Source organism: Paralichthys olivaceus, chromosome 19 (assembly GCF_024713975.1).
Source record: "Paralichthys olivaceus isolate ysfri-2021 chromosome 19, ASM2471397v2, whole genome shotgun sequence".
Lineage (NCBI taxonomy): Eukaryota > Metazoa > Chordata > Actinopteri > Pleuronectiformes > Paralichthyidae > Paralichthys > Paralichthys olivaceus.
Window position 1 is genome coordinate 7,664,380 of NC_091111.1, and position 16,192 is coordinate 7,680,571.

Here is a 16,192-nt window from a genome sequence, read left to right on the forward strand (position 1 = left end):
AGATGGGATGCAGCTAGAAAATGCATGGAGATAAATTGTGGGATATCTCGGATGATAGAAGGAAACCGCTGGTGGATTTAAGGAGAAAATTCCTGCCCCATTTCCCTTGCAACAGATTAGCTTCATTTTCAGCAGGCTGATCAGGAAACATTAATAGTCGTGACGTGTGGTTTAGTGCTCGTGAGGCACGCGAGCATGCGCTTGCACACACAAACTGAGAGAGGGCGAGGAGGAGAGAGAGGCTGAACACGTATGCTCACATCTGCTTCAAAGCATCGGCAGCTTAAACATCAGGGGTGCTGCTTATCCCCTCCTACCTTGTGTTAAGCCCTTTACACGGCTGTGTCGTGAGTCATGGGGAACTGGTGCCACAGCTGTACACATGGTGTGTGTGTGTGTGTATGTGTACTTTTTTTTCATGTTGACTGTTAACCACCTCCACACAGTGAAAAAAACCACAAGAGCAATGGCAAAAGCCGCCAGGCCGCAGACACATGGCTTTTATCTCCTCTCCCTCTTGGACATGACAGGAAGGACTGCATTAGAACAATGGAAACATGTTGCGTGACTGCTGAGCGCTGAGGGGAGGCTGAGCTGTGGGGATTATTTGAATTTCAAAATCTTACATAATCTAATTGAGAGCTTTTTGTCATGATCAAACAGAACTGCGAAATTTTATTTTTGTATCTGCGACCGTGTTGCAGTAGTGTTTTCTCTGTATTATACAGCCTCCAAGTACTTCAAGTAATAAATCCTCCCATCAACATATTGTCAGTTGTCACATTTTTTACAATCTCAGTTCTCTTACAAATCTTTGTCATCCCTACTTTCTTTTCCTCTCCTTATATCCCTGGTGTACTTCATGGAAGTATTTGTATTTGCATCTTGATGTTTTTAAGGTTTCAATCACCTGCCTATTCCCCAAAATTACTACCCAATGCATACTGGTGAGGTTTTTAAAAGCCTGCAACTCTTCTATTCTATCTAAACCATTCATATTATAGGCTTCACACTTGACATGTGTATTGTTAAGGGCCCAAGGGAGTGCAGTATTGAAGTTGGCGCAATTGGACATGTTATACGCTCAATATTAATAAACTTTGAATGGTGACCAGTGCTCCATAGCAGCGGAAACTGGGACTCATTAAGTGACTTTGTCGATCACGACAACAGCCTGTCTGAGACAATGGGGGGTTTTCTCTGTCACAGCAACGACAACATGATTCTCAAGTTTGGGGAGTCGAGCTTCACTGAAACTTCAAGGTGAACAGTTCTTTGTGCAACCAAGCAAAGAATTGGTATTGTACTGCTTCCCTACAAATACTGAAAGCTATATTTCCAAGGATGTCATTAACTAAATTCAAGTAGTAATTACGTTAACTTTAATCCAGCCTGCCAGTTTCACAGCTGTTTGATTCCCACTGGAGCCTTTTTGGCCTTTTGTGAAGTCTTACTATGACAGACCTATTGTATTGTTCGCTTGTTCCACACTCGTTAGCCTTTTCCACATCAGAGAGTGTTTGCTGAACTGCACATTAGCCCCGACACTGTCACATCAGCAAGTTGTTAGCCACCCTTTGACAGCACTCACGCCTCGCTGTCCGTCACACGGCTGTCATACTTGTCTCTGCTGCGGTTTGTCCATGTCACATGTGCTGAGGCAGAGTCTCAGAAAAGCTGGGATAATCATCAACACTGAGCAAACATTGTGTTGACACAGGGATACATCTAGTCGCCTTTACTCGGCTATACCTGCAAACTGCCCTGCTGTCGTCTCATTCATTCATGAGACTGTGGCTCAACCACAGTCTATAGAAGAAGGATTATCTTTTCCTAAGACTTGATTGATCCCAATAAAGGCAACCTCTCTACATTTCCAGTCATCAACAGGAAGGTCTGAGTTTTGCTCAAAGATACATTTCATGATATAGGTACTTTCGGTGAATTAAATCTCCTTAGCATATTTTATTATCTAGTTTGTCAGTCATAACTGAAAAAGAACTCCAATAAATAAATAAAGGAATATATGGTAGTGTAGCTAATGCTAAAATACCACACTACCAGAAATCACTTGCCATTCTAAAAACAGTATTTTCCAGTGGCAGATTTGCGTACTCTTCAAACCAGAAGAAAACAGTATAGTAGCACATCTCTAAATGTAAAATGCATATATTACTCCATTACATTACTAAAATAAAAGCATACAGCATAAGCTAATTGCAGCCTTTTGAATTATTAGTGCAGGTTACCATGGTAACAGCCAATTTCTTGGATTTAAATTCTCCAAGGACAGCTTTTATTTGTTAGTTTCTGTTTTTCTAAAGAGCAGATTATAGTATCAATGTAAAAGAGGGAGCGCTCTCTTCAGAGGCCTCTGCTATTTCTTCCACACTTTATTTCTCTCCTCTATTTTGTGACTGGGTACATCTCCGCCTCTCCTTCTTTAACACTTCACTTGCTCTCCTCTGTGTAAGAGCCATTGGCTGCTTGGTGCCATGAACTGGAACCCAAGGTGAAATGGCCTATAAAAGCTGTGAGTTAAGTCTGACTGAGAGGCTGAGGCTGCAGGATGGATGGTCCTTTAAAACCGGTCAAAGAGTAAAAATCTATCATGCTCATAAAACCACAAAACATATAAGAACAGTCTGTTTCATTTTGTTAAACTGCATTTTCTTTAGGAAATAAGACTTGTGTCATAGAGGATATTAATGCATGTAAATCAATCTGCTACCAAAATAAATGCTGCTGACACGTTTATATGGATGTTGGTGATTCAGCTAATTCAATTGGCAGACTACAGAGAGGAGTGTCAGTTATCTAATAAAACATCATCATCTCCATTTGGTTCATAATCAATAAGACTGTGTCACGGAGCGTGACAGGTACAGCGGCTGGAGAGAGTCGACGAGAGAACAAGGCGGTGAATGAAGGCTGAGGAGGTGATGGGGGGGACAGAGGGGAGAAGGAGACCAGGTTAATTGTGTGCCAAATCACTGTCAAACGTGCCGGGCATCGGCCCTGGAAATCTCTACATTCATTTGAAACAGGCAGCCGATACTGGCTTCCGTGCCCCCCTCCCCCGTTCTCCTCTCCCCTCTTACTTCCCCCACCGCCGTCCTCGATGCTCTGTGAGCCTTGTGCACAGGTTGTGTTCAGCGGTGGCTGTGACAGCAGCCATATTTCACTGGCGTGCAGCGTTGGCCTGTCCTTTAGTGATAAGCTGTAATAGATCTACTCTCTCCACTCACCATGGCCAGTTCAAGGTAAGCACAGGAGAGGAGAGAGGAGAGGAGAGAGAGGAAAGGAAAGGAAAGAAAAGAAGACCAGAGGAGAGGAAAAACTATGAAAGGAAAGGAAAACTAGAGAGGAAAGGAAGGAAAAGAAAAGAAAGAAGATAATGGGAAGATAACAGATGGAAAATGAGCAGAGTAAATAGCATATGTGAGAGAAGTGACCAACAAATAGGCCGATGATGCAAAAACAGCGAAGAAGAAACTGAGAAGCAGCTTTGAACGTAGAAAGAGAAGAATCACGGAAAGGAAAGGGTGCTGAAGGGGTGAGAGGGGGTGGGAGTGTCGTGGAACAGGAGCCATGAAAAATGAGGCTCGTTGGGAGATAAGGGGGGATTAACCTTGCTGGTAATGAAGGGAGGATGTGATGTGAAGATGGAGGAGGGAAGAGAGGGGGAGATAATTAATGAGCTTGCCCTTCCTGTGACTCCTAGCCACAACCCTGGTTTGGAGGCAGCGCTTCACTGGACAGCAGGGTCCCGGGACAACTGTGAGGCAGGAGCAGGAGGAGGAGGAGGAGGAGCTGTGCACAGTGCAGTTTCATTTGATTTAGTGTCTGCAGTTTGCTGGAATCTGCATATAAAACTACTTCTGCAGAAAGCCTTTGATTCAAAGACGAATTCACAGGTGAATTTTGTTGGAGAAAGTTGGCAACTGTCATGAAAAAGCTTTTAAATGTGGTAAATCTACTGAAAAAGCGAAATACTCTGGATACTTCTCTTTTTGACATTTCTGAGATAACATTTGAAAGAAATATGCTCAAACATTACTTGACTGTAAAAATGCTTATGTTTACATGACTTGGTTCTTCATCACCACAACAAACTATATGAGGCTTCATGAGTCAGCGTGTTGTAATTACTTCTGTGTTTACTTGTTTACTTTGCTATTCTTCATGTCAGACTTTCCCTCAATGAAGAGGCCAACACTAACTGATTTATCTGTTGTTGTCTATCATTCAATGAATTACTTCCACCAGGAGGTTTTCACCCAATTTGTTGGTCCGTTTGTTTCTTTGTAAGCAAGATAACACAAAAACAACTGAACACATTTCTATGAAACTTGTGGATCCAGGATTTTATTTTCTCACTTTCCTTAACAAAGCTAGATAGGATGTTTTCCCAGGGAATAATTCATGGACCTTGATAAAAATCAATGAGGCATATTTAGGGAACTGATATCAAGAAGTATGTGAAACTTTGTGCAGCTTGATTGGATTCAAGGGGACTGTTGGGCCTTGGCTGAGGTATTCGCTCTACTGACCACAACCCCAGTTACCTCCTTTGTTTGTTTGTCAGCAGGATTACGCAAAAACTACTGAACTTATTTTCACTGAACTTGGTTGCAGGAGGGAACATGGGCAAAGAAAGAACAATAAAGGGGTGGACCAACCTTTTTTTTAAATCACTTTCTTGAACACTTTTGACATTTCCTCTATTTTCCACAGGGATAACAAATGGATCTTGATTATAATAATCGGACATATTTAGAGGAGCGATATCTATGATAGTGTGAAATTTGGTGCTTGGCTGAATTTAAGGGGTCTGTTGGGCCTTGGTGGAGGTATGTGCTTGACTGATTGCCATTAGTTCATTAAGTCTATAAAATAGCAGAAAACAGTGAATATGCTGATTCAAAATCTCCACTGCTCACTGTGACACCTTCAATATATCTATATATTTGTCCGACTAGGATTCAGGAACTCAAATATTTTCAATTTATTATCTCTGGTGAACAGTTAACTGATTAAAACCCTATATAGTTGAAATGTTGCAAGGTTTAATCCATTAACTTCTGCAGATATTTTCCAGTTTGCAATCCTACACCTGCATGAAATACAGGATAGGAATGGCAAACAAGTTCTATATATACACACACACACACACATAATCAAATACATACCCAGTATGTACACTGGCACACACACACACACATGCACAACAGGAGCAGGTGTGTAACGCCTCCTCTTCGTGTGTCTTTAGTTACACATGAAAGCTCATCACCTACCACACCCCCACTCACTCTTTCTGCCTCGCACACACACACAAGCTGTGGAATAACGCCTACTCAAGACACCCACTCTCAAATCCTGCCTGTGCACACACATACACAAACTGTAGATCCACATATTTTCCCACTGGGACATGTTTGTTGACATGTTGTTCTATACAGTCGTATATGATGAAACATGTATTAGTACAACAGAAAGAGTGTATTTGTTTCTCCTCCTCCAAATCTCAACAGTCTCCCTCCGTCTCCCTCTGTCTCTATTAAATCCCAGACACCACCTCTACTCTGTGAATTTCTGTCACGAAGCACACTGCAGCAAGCAAGCACGCGTGGGTAATTATACACACACACAAAATGATAAATGTACTATTCTTGTCAGCTCTAATCCATTTGGGGTTCAGTATCTTGTCCAAGGACACCTCAAAATGCAGACCGGAGGGGACTGGAGGAATCGAACCACCGACCCCCCCAATTAATGCACAGCCCGCTCTCCCTCCTGTGCCACCACTGCCGCAACTGAAGTGCAATATCCTTCTGCATCAGCTACCAATTTGTGAACAGAGGCTTCCTCACTGCCGTCTGAGAAAGATAATATCAGCGAGCCCTTGAGACAAAGACTCTACACACGACTCTCTGCTGAGAGTCTCGATAAGCACAGAACATGACCTACAGTGTTACAGAGTTCTAATGAATGATCAAACCACCACAGCAGATGCATAAACAAAGAGCAAAGACGGTGTTTGTGTAAAAGCATCCATCACTCAGTGATAAAAAAAAGCTGCGTGTATTATCTCTGCTCTGTATCAGGCTCATCTATGCAGGTGATACTGCATGAGACAATCGCTCCTATCATTTTTCAACAGTGTGTGTATTCATGCTGAACGTAACATGGATTTAAACAGATGATCTCACACGATTCAGGTAAGTACTGAGATTATAGGATGTTCTTATCCTCTATCTCTCTCTGCTGGATGAACGAGGTAAAGGGAACAAGCTGCTATACAACTAAAATAATAGCAGTGCTGCAAATGTAATCATTCCATAAATATTACATCTTACTGTGGTTATAATGTTTTATATTTTTGAGCTATTTGCTTTTATTTACTTTCTGTGTTTTTTTTTACCTATCTATGTAAAGTATCTTAGTTAAAGGCAGGACTGGAAAAAAATCATTATAATCACTATTATTATTATAATGGTGATGATTATATTTGTTCTTATATATAATATCTATATAATTAGATATAGGAGTAGTAGAAGTAATAGTAGTAGAAGTGGCATAATTATTATTATTATTATTATTATTATTATCACCATTTACAGTTGTATAGATTTAAGAAATTTAAGGACTTGGCAGATACATTCAACACATTACCCACAACTGCCAAAACCATTAAGTCAGCTGACCTCATGGTGGCGCTGTAATAACAGTTTTAACAAGCTAGATACAAATGTATTCTCTCCCATAGAGTTTGTGGATGATTTTGCATCATTTGTGGAATAGGAACCTGCCCCCCCTGATCAAAATGTATCATGAATCATGTCCAATTTATTTTAAAAGTTTTCACAGCCAGGTCACATGGTCCCATTATCCCTTCATGTCTGATGTCGGGTTTTAAAAGCACAAGAGGTTTATTAACTGATTTGTCACCTTCCAAACTCATTCTCTAAGACGCACTGATCACCAGGACAATAAGTAGTTTTAAGAACATTTGTAAAATAGAATGACACTCAGAAGAGCACAAAGCTCTGCCAAGGCCCAACAGTCCCCTAATGAAACCATTTATATTCAATAGATCTGGACTTTTATTTGGAGCTGCACCAAATTGCACACACTCATTGATATCAGTCTTCCATAGATGCCAGATTTTGAGCAAGATCCATTAACTTTTCTGTGAGAATCCTTGATCTGCCACCTGATCCTGATCCACAGCAAAATGGGTTCACCCCTGACCAATATCCTACCCTTTACTTGTGCAATGATGCAAACTTCCTTTCAAGGAAATAAATGAAAAACTGCATAAACAAATTGAGTTAAGAATAGTTTAAAGATCATCTCAAAACTAATTCACCACGCAGTTGTTTTTTCCTGTCACCTCAGGGATTAAAAAAAAGATTTTATGATGTGAAACATCTAAAAAGGGGCCATAAGTTTTATTCTCCCATGGCGGCTCCAATGTTTCTTTAATTTCTGTGAGAAGAAGGAAGTGGCTTGTGCTCTGCTGCCCTCTGCTGGTCCGACTCAGTATTTCAAACATGAACCAGAACATTTACTGTGAATTAAAAGAAGCATGCGATAAAATGATGTGGATGTTAATTTCACTGATAAAGAGACAAAGTGCAGTGAGGCCTCTGGAAATAAGTTTCCCTGAGGCACATATCTCAGATCTCAGTTATTAATTACAAGGACTAATCCTGACCTAGAAACCCCAGTGGGATGTGACCTCAGATCAGTATGCAGGCTGACAGGTTGACCCACCTGTATTACTTCAGCAGAGGACGTGCAACATTTTCACTCTCAGTTCTTGACATGTTATTAACCAAACTAGATGAGGTCCCAGCAAACGTGAATAAAATTATTATTCAAGGAGCGGAGTTTTTGGAGCATTTCCATGATTAATAGGCTGTGAGCTGACCTGTTTCCTCAGGCCATCCTGCTGCCTGTTAGTTACAGAAGCTAATAACCATCATCTCAACACGCTGAGCGGAGGCTGTACAGAAGAGAAATACTGTCATGTAATGTGTAACAGTCAAGGTTGACTAGAAATGTATTTCACTACAGACAATGTGGAACAGCAAATGTTTCTGCATCTAAGGGACATTTCTGTCTGCATAAAAAAAGTTGAAATATTTTTCTTTCGAAAAAAAAACCTTTAAAACAAACAATATGAAGGAAAATCGAGAGGCTCAATGTTAAATTTAAAAAAATGTTCATCAAGTCAAGTGGTCCTTTGATATTTGACTCATAAGTCAAAAAAGTTAGTAGACTAATGTGATCTTAATACAGAGACACTAAAAGTGACTTAAGACTAAAATGTTATGAATCTATATCTTACGTACCTTATAGAGAGTAAATTTACAGAAGACCATTATTTTATGGGTTTGCATTATTTTATGGATTCCTAAATAAAATCTTAAATGTTTTAAGAAAGTTGTATGAATTGTTTCAAGTGGAACACATGAATGGAGGTCTTATAATATGATTTTATGTTTTATTTTATTTTTAAGAAAGAGATCATAATGGTCAAGCTAAAATTAAAACTACCTTAAAAAGTCTAATGACATTGTACATATTTAAATCTGTGAATTGTATCTTTTATTGGAAGACATATATTTCAAAGTTGAACTAATAAATAATTATATGTAATAATTAAATCACAGTTTACAATCTCTCTCACACACAGTGGCGTGTGAGAGAGAATAACATGAACGCTCATATAATTGTATTTAGACTGGATTCATTTTCATGCAATTTTATGGGGTGTTAGGAATGTGGTTTTTCATTCTGCAAAATACATTTTTAAAATATGAAACATAGCATACTGCTTGCTCTGCAGGTCAATCCAAACTGACTTATACATCTTTGGATTTCTTCGACATCATTTTGACACACTGTACAATATGCTACACAAGCTTCTCTCTACTCTCAGATTAACTTCTTAAAAGGAGACATGGGTCATAAGCAAAAAAGGTTGGGAACAACCCATTAAACAACCGACATCCTATTTTAAAATTATTTGAATAACCTATTTATCTACCTATATATTTGAATAGCATATTTCTCCAGCCGAGGGGGTTTCCTTTTTTGGTCACATGTGCAGGTGTGTTTACTTTTGGAAACCTGTGATGGAGGTTTTCACTGGGCTTAATGTGTGTGCACATATGTATAGAAAGTATTGTGTACATGTGCGTTTCTGTGTCTCATGCTGCTGTAGGCAGACTGTAGAGCCCCAGCCTCTAGCTGGCATTGCTACTATTTGTGTCTATGTTTTCCTCCATTGACACGAAGCCTCCGACCCCCACAGCTCCCGGCAGCTCAGGCCAGTGTGACCCAGTCACCTCTGACCTCAGCTGGGTATAGAGCCTCGACTACCAGCTCTGGGATCCATGAGTCACACAGGGTGCAAACACGTGGAATGAGGGATGATTTCCAGCAAAATGGATTAGCTGAGGGGGCATAATGAAATACAAACATAAAGTCAGAGCAAATCCCCCGACCTTAAGCATATTAGTCCAGTAAAGCCTGGACAACCCTCTACGCACCGGCACATTGAGGCTGATCCAGAAACATAGCCGGCATAGGACATAATAACAAAAAGATAATAAAAAGAGCCAGTAAACAGCAGCACTCTGTCTTTCCCTGTGTGATAAATGACTTAAACTAAATGATTTTTCTTTCCAAGGAGTTTCCAAGTAAGTCTGTCACTGTCTGAGAAACTTTCTGATGTAAAGGAGGAGAGAGGAGAGGAGGCAGAGAGCAAGAAGAAGAAGAGGAGGAGGGGATCAATTAGACGTCCCTCAGTTATCTTCTTGTCAACTCAGAGGCAGATAAACAGACAGCTGCCCGCTATAGATTAATTACACAACAGTGCTCATTAGTCTGAGCCCTGTCAGTCTGTTACAGGTCCCTACAACACATCACTACCCCCACCATCCTCATCCCACTCTCACTTTTTACTCTGTTTTCCTCATTCAGCTGCCTCTGCTTCACTCAATGTTATACTGTACCATGTAGCTACATGTAGAGTGAGCTAAGAACGGCCTCACGGAGCTAAAGCATCTTAAGATCAAAACTGAATGTGACAGTGAAAACAGTTAAAAGTAATTAAAATTAAAATGTCAAGTCAAAATTCTTAAGAGTTTTTAGATGGAATATTGGGGCAGCTTAAAGGGAAAAGGCTACATGTTATTTAGCAGGGGGAAGTTAAGAAGATCGACCTGTCATGAGGAATGTGTAGCACTTTGTTGAGTTATACAGGTTTCACAAATAACAGAATACTTTACTTTTGGCTCATTAGCATCACATCATCATTAATATCAGGACTTTTAATAATTTGAGAGGAAAGATTGTGCATGAAACTGTGTATTCTGAAAAAGGAACCACACAGAGTTGGAGAAAGTTGCCTGTTTTGAGGAGGAGGAAATGTTCACTTGTGGTTGACTGTGAGGTCACGTTGGTGACAACTGTGTGCTATTCAGAGGGAAACATAGTCTCTCAAGAAACAAGAGATGGGTTCAAGATTTTGGATTCAGGGAGAGTGAATCTTTGGTGAGCGCAGGTTCTTTCCCCCAAACTTTTTTTTAATCTTTCTTTAAAATACTATGACTTTTTTTCTCAATAAACGTATTTCTTGTAATATTATGAGTTTTTCACATGAAATAATAATATGAATAAAAAAGCAATGTTCACTTATTGCACTCACTGCAGCTGAAGTGATGATAGACGCGTCAAAACATGATTTTCATTCAATATTTTTTCAGAATGGGCAAAAGGAATGATTTAAACAGCAAGTTGTAGTGTGTCTTTCTGGCCACACGAGGCTACTGCAAGTCCAGTCATTAAGTAGCATGTGCTGATGGAGAAACAAATGTTGAATGAATGTTCTCACTCACACTGATTTTGAAATCACTAGAAGGATGCAGAGATCCGCACTAAACTGATAAAAGCACATTCATACTCAATTCATAGGTCACAAGGTATCAATGTGTTGAAGAAGATTCAGGTTTTTGAAAAGTAACAGTTTTTCATTAAAGAAATTGGAGTGCGCTGACATTCCATTACAAACTTGCAGCTTTAAAAGAGTGACACACCAATCACAATATTTTTTTTCCCGCTGCAACAATCTATTGCTATTTAAAATTCACAGTTTAAATGTCCTTCCAAAACAGCCCACATTCAGACACTGAAGGATGGTTGTTAGCCAGGACATTTTGAGCTGCCCTGGCACGGTGTGGTGCACATCACTGAAAGCCAAAATTCCCTTCCACCCCAACCCGCCAACTGTGGCTCTGCAGCCTCTGTGAGAGGTGAGAGTGTGACCGTGAATGGCAGCAGAGAAAGAAGACAAAGTGAGAAAGAGAAGGAGGAGTGGAGAGGAGGAAGGAATGAGAGAGGTCTAAATCAATGCCATCCACTTCAGCTGAGTGCCAAGAAAGACAGATGCTCTCTCTATCTGTTTGCATGTGTGTGTGTGTGTGTGTGTGTGCTCGCGCACACGTGCATGCATGCTTGCTCAGACACACATATCAATCAGGAGTTATCTTTCTTCGAGTCAATTTGTGCTTTGACCAATTTCATCATAGATCAATGTAAGATGGAGTGTGACACACACTGAGCCGAATTCAAATTAAACTTGAAATTAAAATGGGTATCGATCACAGAGTCCAACTTTCTTTTCTGTCCATTAAGAAGTTAAATGAGTGCCACAGTCATTGTGTATGATGAGCTGGAGGAGGAGCACAGATGCAGTTTGGCAGATTCTACACAAAAAAATACTGTGTGTGTGTGTGTGTGTGTGTGTGTGTGTGTGTGTCTGATGGGGGAGATACTTGTTGTAAATAATTTATATCCATATTTTATCTTCCTACAAAAAATTAAAAAAAAAAAATCTGATATGGTTTTGAGCTTGAACTTTTAGGGAGATTCTGAACGTGTCTCACATTTAACCTCTTGTCAGAACCTCCTCCCTTCTCAGTCTGGGCAGTCCACTGTCTTGGAACTTGCTCAGTATCATTAATACATGCTGCAATAAAACGCCTCCTCGAATTGGCAACTCTGTGCGTGCATGTCAGAGCCCTAACGGCCCACTTCCCTGTTCAATAAAGACACAAGTTAGCATTTCTACCCCTGAAGCAAGGACTGGGTGACCCTGTTAAATCAGAAACACTATCTCCGCTCCATATGTATACATGCAGCAAACCCAGCAAAGCTACGAAAATAACTCTGCCGTGCAGCACTCAGAGCACGAGTCTCCATCTGTCAAGAAACATGAGAAAACAACCTGCTCCCTCACTGCACGGCTATAATTCATGGAATGTCACAGTTTAGTGTCGAAAATGCAGCAAGAATAGAAACAGGTTTTACCACAGTCTAAATATGTGCCCCTTTAAACACCTGATCTCTGTGGAGTCAGCACTAAACAGCAGAATAAATGCTGAACAGAGACGTTACAATCTTACAAATCTTACAATCTTGCACCATCAGTGTTTATTCTGATGTGTGTGTTTTCACAAAGTTCTGGCAGTGAGAGCTGAGACCTGTTGCAGAGTCAAATCTGCATAGCCAGCATACCAGTATGCAGCCTTGGCTTGCTCCAAAACACAAACAGTCCAACAGCCCACCTGTAACTGTTTATGAATCGTCTGTGCCTGGGGTTTAACTGCCACCGCCTCTTCGGTCCTCACCACTCCCACCACCTGCGTCAGCTTTGCTCTCACCGGCTCTCTCTGTCCCTCGTTCATCCAACTCGCCCTGGCCCTGATCTCTGCCGCTCCTCGCCCCCCTGCCATGGCCTGTGGCTCTACCCGGCTGCAGCATGCCTCCAGGCTGGATCGAGTGCAAGTTGGGCAGTCTACACCCACAGCAACCCAACGACTCAATGATCGAGTTTCCACCTCTGTCACAGGCTATCATGCTGGTGGGGGCTGTGGGGGCTGTGGGGGCTGTGCTATTACTGACATTTACAGTAGCGCTGTACCAGTTATCACCTTGTCTGTTGTGCCCGCTGTCATGTGCTGTCGCCTCTTTTGTCTCCCTATGAGCCACAGTGACAACATTAACATTCTGTATCATTAAAGTCACCGAAATACAACTTTTATGCATGAATTAAAGTAAACATTTCACACTGTTAAATACGCATCTTCCAGCCATGCACCCAACAAATCTGGGTGCATTTTGAATCATTTTTATCTATGGTTGAGATATTTTCAGAGAGGCTATAATGGGTTTGACAGCAGCGAGATGTTGTTGTGCAGCAATCTGAAATACCACCAGCAGCTCTCTCCACCTACACCGGGTAGGCAGTGGACTCTGGAGGTTGTCAGCAGTCCTTCTGGGAATTTTAGAAATCACAAAGGAGAAGAGGAAGAAAAGAATACAGGCTCAACAAGGACTGCTATATTTTGTTGAAATATCACCTCTAATGGCAGTGGAGACTACTTTTTCATTAAATAATACACTTCAAAGTTTATTGAGAGTGTAAAACGATACTAAGCCAGGGATCTAAATCATATCAGCTGACGTATCAGTATCAGATATTTTTTCCACCCTAATATCCCGAATATAAACATCATTACTCAAATATCTGATTATCTTCATATGCACCAGCCTCCTTCATCACAGAATCAACGTGCATGTGTAAATTTAAGTTCTAATGCACCATACATGCACCAGAATTGGTTCCTTTCCTGCAGACTCAGGTCATGTTACTTGGAATGTGTAATCTAAATGCAGGCAGTAAGCTATATAACTATATATATATCTATATAGAACCAACTGTGGCTGAACATTCATCACTAAACCCACATGACTGAATCACGAAAACCTGTGGATCCACTCGAGCTGTAAAACTATTCTCACATTAACGTCTCACTCGCATGGCGTGAGGCTGAAAGTGATATCATTACTCACACTGAGGCTGTAAGTGTCAAAATACAAACTAATCAAAAATGGTTTAAATGTAGGTGTTATTTTTAAAAAATGAGCTGTTAGTGCTCTGTTGGATTTGTTGTCAGAGACAACGCAAAATTAAATCATGCGTTCAGATATCAGAGGGGTGGATTCGACTTCATTCAGGGGGGGAACATGTTATTTGAAGATAAGGAGAAATATCCAACTTAGATCACGATGCACAAATTATTCCATTGATCCCTCCAGGTCCACTTATTATCCTCTCTTTTGCTACAGCTAATGTAGCATGACGAGGAATTAGCTGGTCTTCTATAAAATCCTCACAAGTAGTTTTTTCTTTTTTCTCTATCTAGCTCACTGATGCTGATGTCGATGCCTTGAGGCTGTTTGATAGCCCTGGGATCAAGACAAAGTATTTAAACAGCTTCCATGTAAATCATGCATCGGAGGAAAAATTTAAATGGACTTACATTATCTCTCATTTAGCTTATTTACTCTTTCTGCAGCAAACTGACACTGATGTACAGTTTATGCATCTCTACTGTTGTTGTCTGAATATAATCCAACATTGTCTACTACTGACCCTGACCTTGTGAGTATAAGATATCAACTACTGCTGTTTATTAGAATCCCATTAAAACAGCTCTGTTGTTAATTGCAACTTAATTAATTATTTTCATGCTGCTTTTTTAAGCACTTTATTTTGTAACAGCTATTGTCGGGTTATAAAAGTTTTGACCCATTTTTCTAGATACTAAAAACTGACTGTCGTATTAGAGATTCCCTCCGGAGATATCATGTTCACAAGAATGAGACAACAAAAACATAATGTCTCAGGCCACTAGCTGAGGCATGAAAAATGGTTTACTGTAAACCCACAAATCATAATCTTCAATCAGGGAAAGAAAAGAAAAAAAAGAGAGGAAAACTTCACATCTTTGCATTTACGCGTCTTTCTTTCACAGGTCGTTGTTCTGTTTCTCATTTACAAGAACCCATACATCTAATATTGGCCATGGCTGAGGAAACATGAGTAGATAACAAGGAGATCTAACAGGACCAAGCCCTCAAATACTAATACATGCATGTCAACAGATTGTGTGCTTACACTCAAACACACATATACACACACCCAGACACACCCACACACACACCATTCCGGTAAATTACCTCCTCAGCTCCACAGGAGTCTGCAATTTGAGTGTGTCAGGGTCAAGGTGCAACATGGAGCTGCCATTAATAACCACAGCAAAATGCTAGTGCTAATGAATGCAACAAATTAACACACATGTAGTCCTTTGTGTCACACACCCACCTACACAAACACACTTGAACCTTGCACATCGACATCAAACCAAGAAATGCAACATAAAAACGTGTTTTGCATTGACATACTTCTGGTACACTTGGAGAAGCTATAAGAGCACAATGTTTGAAACATGGAAATATACTGTAAGGCCACGGTGTTGGCCTCAAGTTTTGGATTAGCATGTGTGCTGAGGGCTGGAGAAGGGGGAGGTAGAGGGGAGAGAATAGAGATGAGAGCCAAAGCTTTAAGCAAAACTATAGCTCAGCAGTGAAGAGCAGTCTGACAACAAGAGTACAAGACGGGTGAATGCACGATGAACGCACAAGCCAGAGGGCAGAGGTAGTAGTTATTTCATACACACACACACACACACACACACACACACACACACACACACCTTGGTTGACCTTTTACAGTTTACTATTTCTCTGCATGGTTAGGTGGGGACAGCACTGGAAGTCTGCCAGCCTGGAAACCACTTCATCCATGTCCACCTGGTGTGTTCATAAACACATACACACACACAGACAAACACAATTAGTGGACAAAGCTGGGGGAGTCTGCCAAGCAGAGGAAGCCTTGTGTCAATCAAGTGTCAGGGCAACCAGGGGAGAAGGATATCAGGCCATGGGTGAGACACTATAAATATCCCGGCCCACCTTGAGAGTCAGGGTCACACAGAGACAGACTCACTAGCAATGCATGTGCACACACACAACTAAAAAGAATGGAGTGAATACAATTTAAAAAATCCAAAAAGCACATTTTTGAACAAAATGTAAAGACGGATTTGTAAGTGGAGAACAGGTTTTCACAGAAAGCAAGAACTGAATTGTGTTACTGATGCTATTTGAGCAGGAGCTTACTTCATTTGCAATTTTAAACTAGCACTTGCATACGACTTCTACCCACATTTGCTAATTTGTATTCTTTGTGCCTGCACACGGCTGAGAG

General features: G+C 40.7%; 1 protein-coding gene across 7 annotated transcripts in view; it reads right to left on the reverse strand.

Annotated features, from left to right (window-relative positions):
* The window catches only part of pak5 (p21 protein (Cdc42/Rac)-activated kinase 5), a 63,936-nt gene that overhangs the window by 15,301 nt on the left and 32,443 nt on the right, over nt 1-16,192 (reverse strand). The window contains exon 1 of one of the 7 annotated variants that reach the window (XM_020091622.2): nt 12,642-13,161. The exons of 5 other annotated variants lie outside the window; for them this stretch is intronic. In XM_020091622.2, coding sequence (XP_019947181.2) covers nt 12,642-12,809 — 168 coding nt within the window. In that variant the 5' untranslated portion in view covers nt 12,810-13,161. Of the gene's footprint in view, nt 1-12,641; nt 13,162-16,192 lie in introns of those variants that run through there. One more of the 7 variants, XM_020091623.2, reaches the window with a different exon arrangement.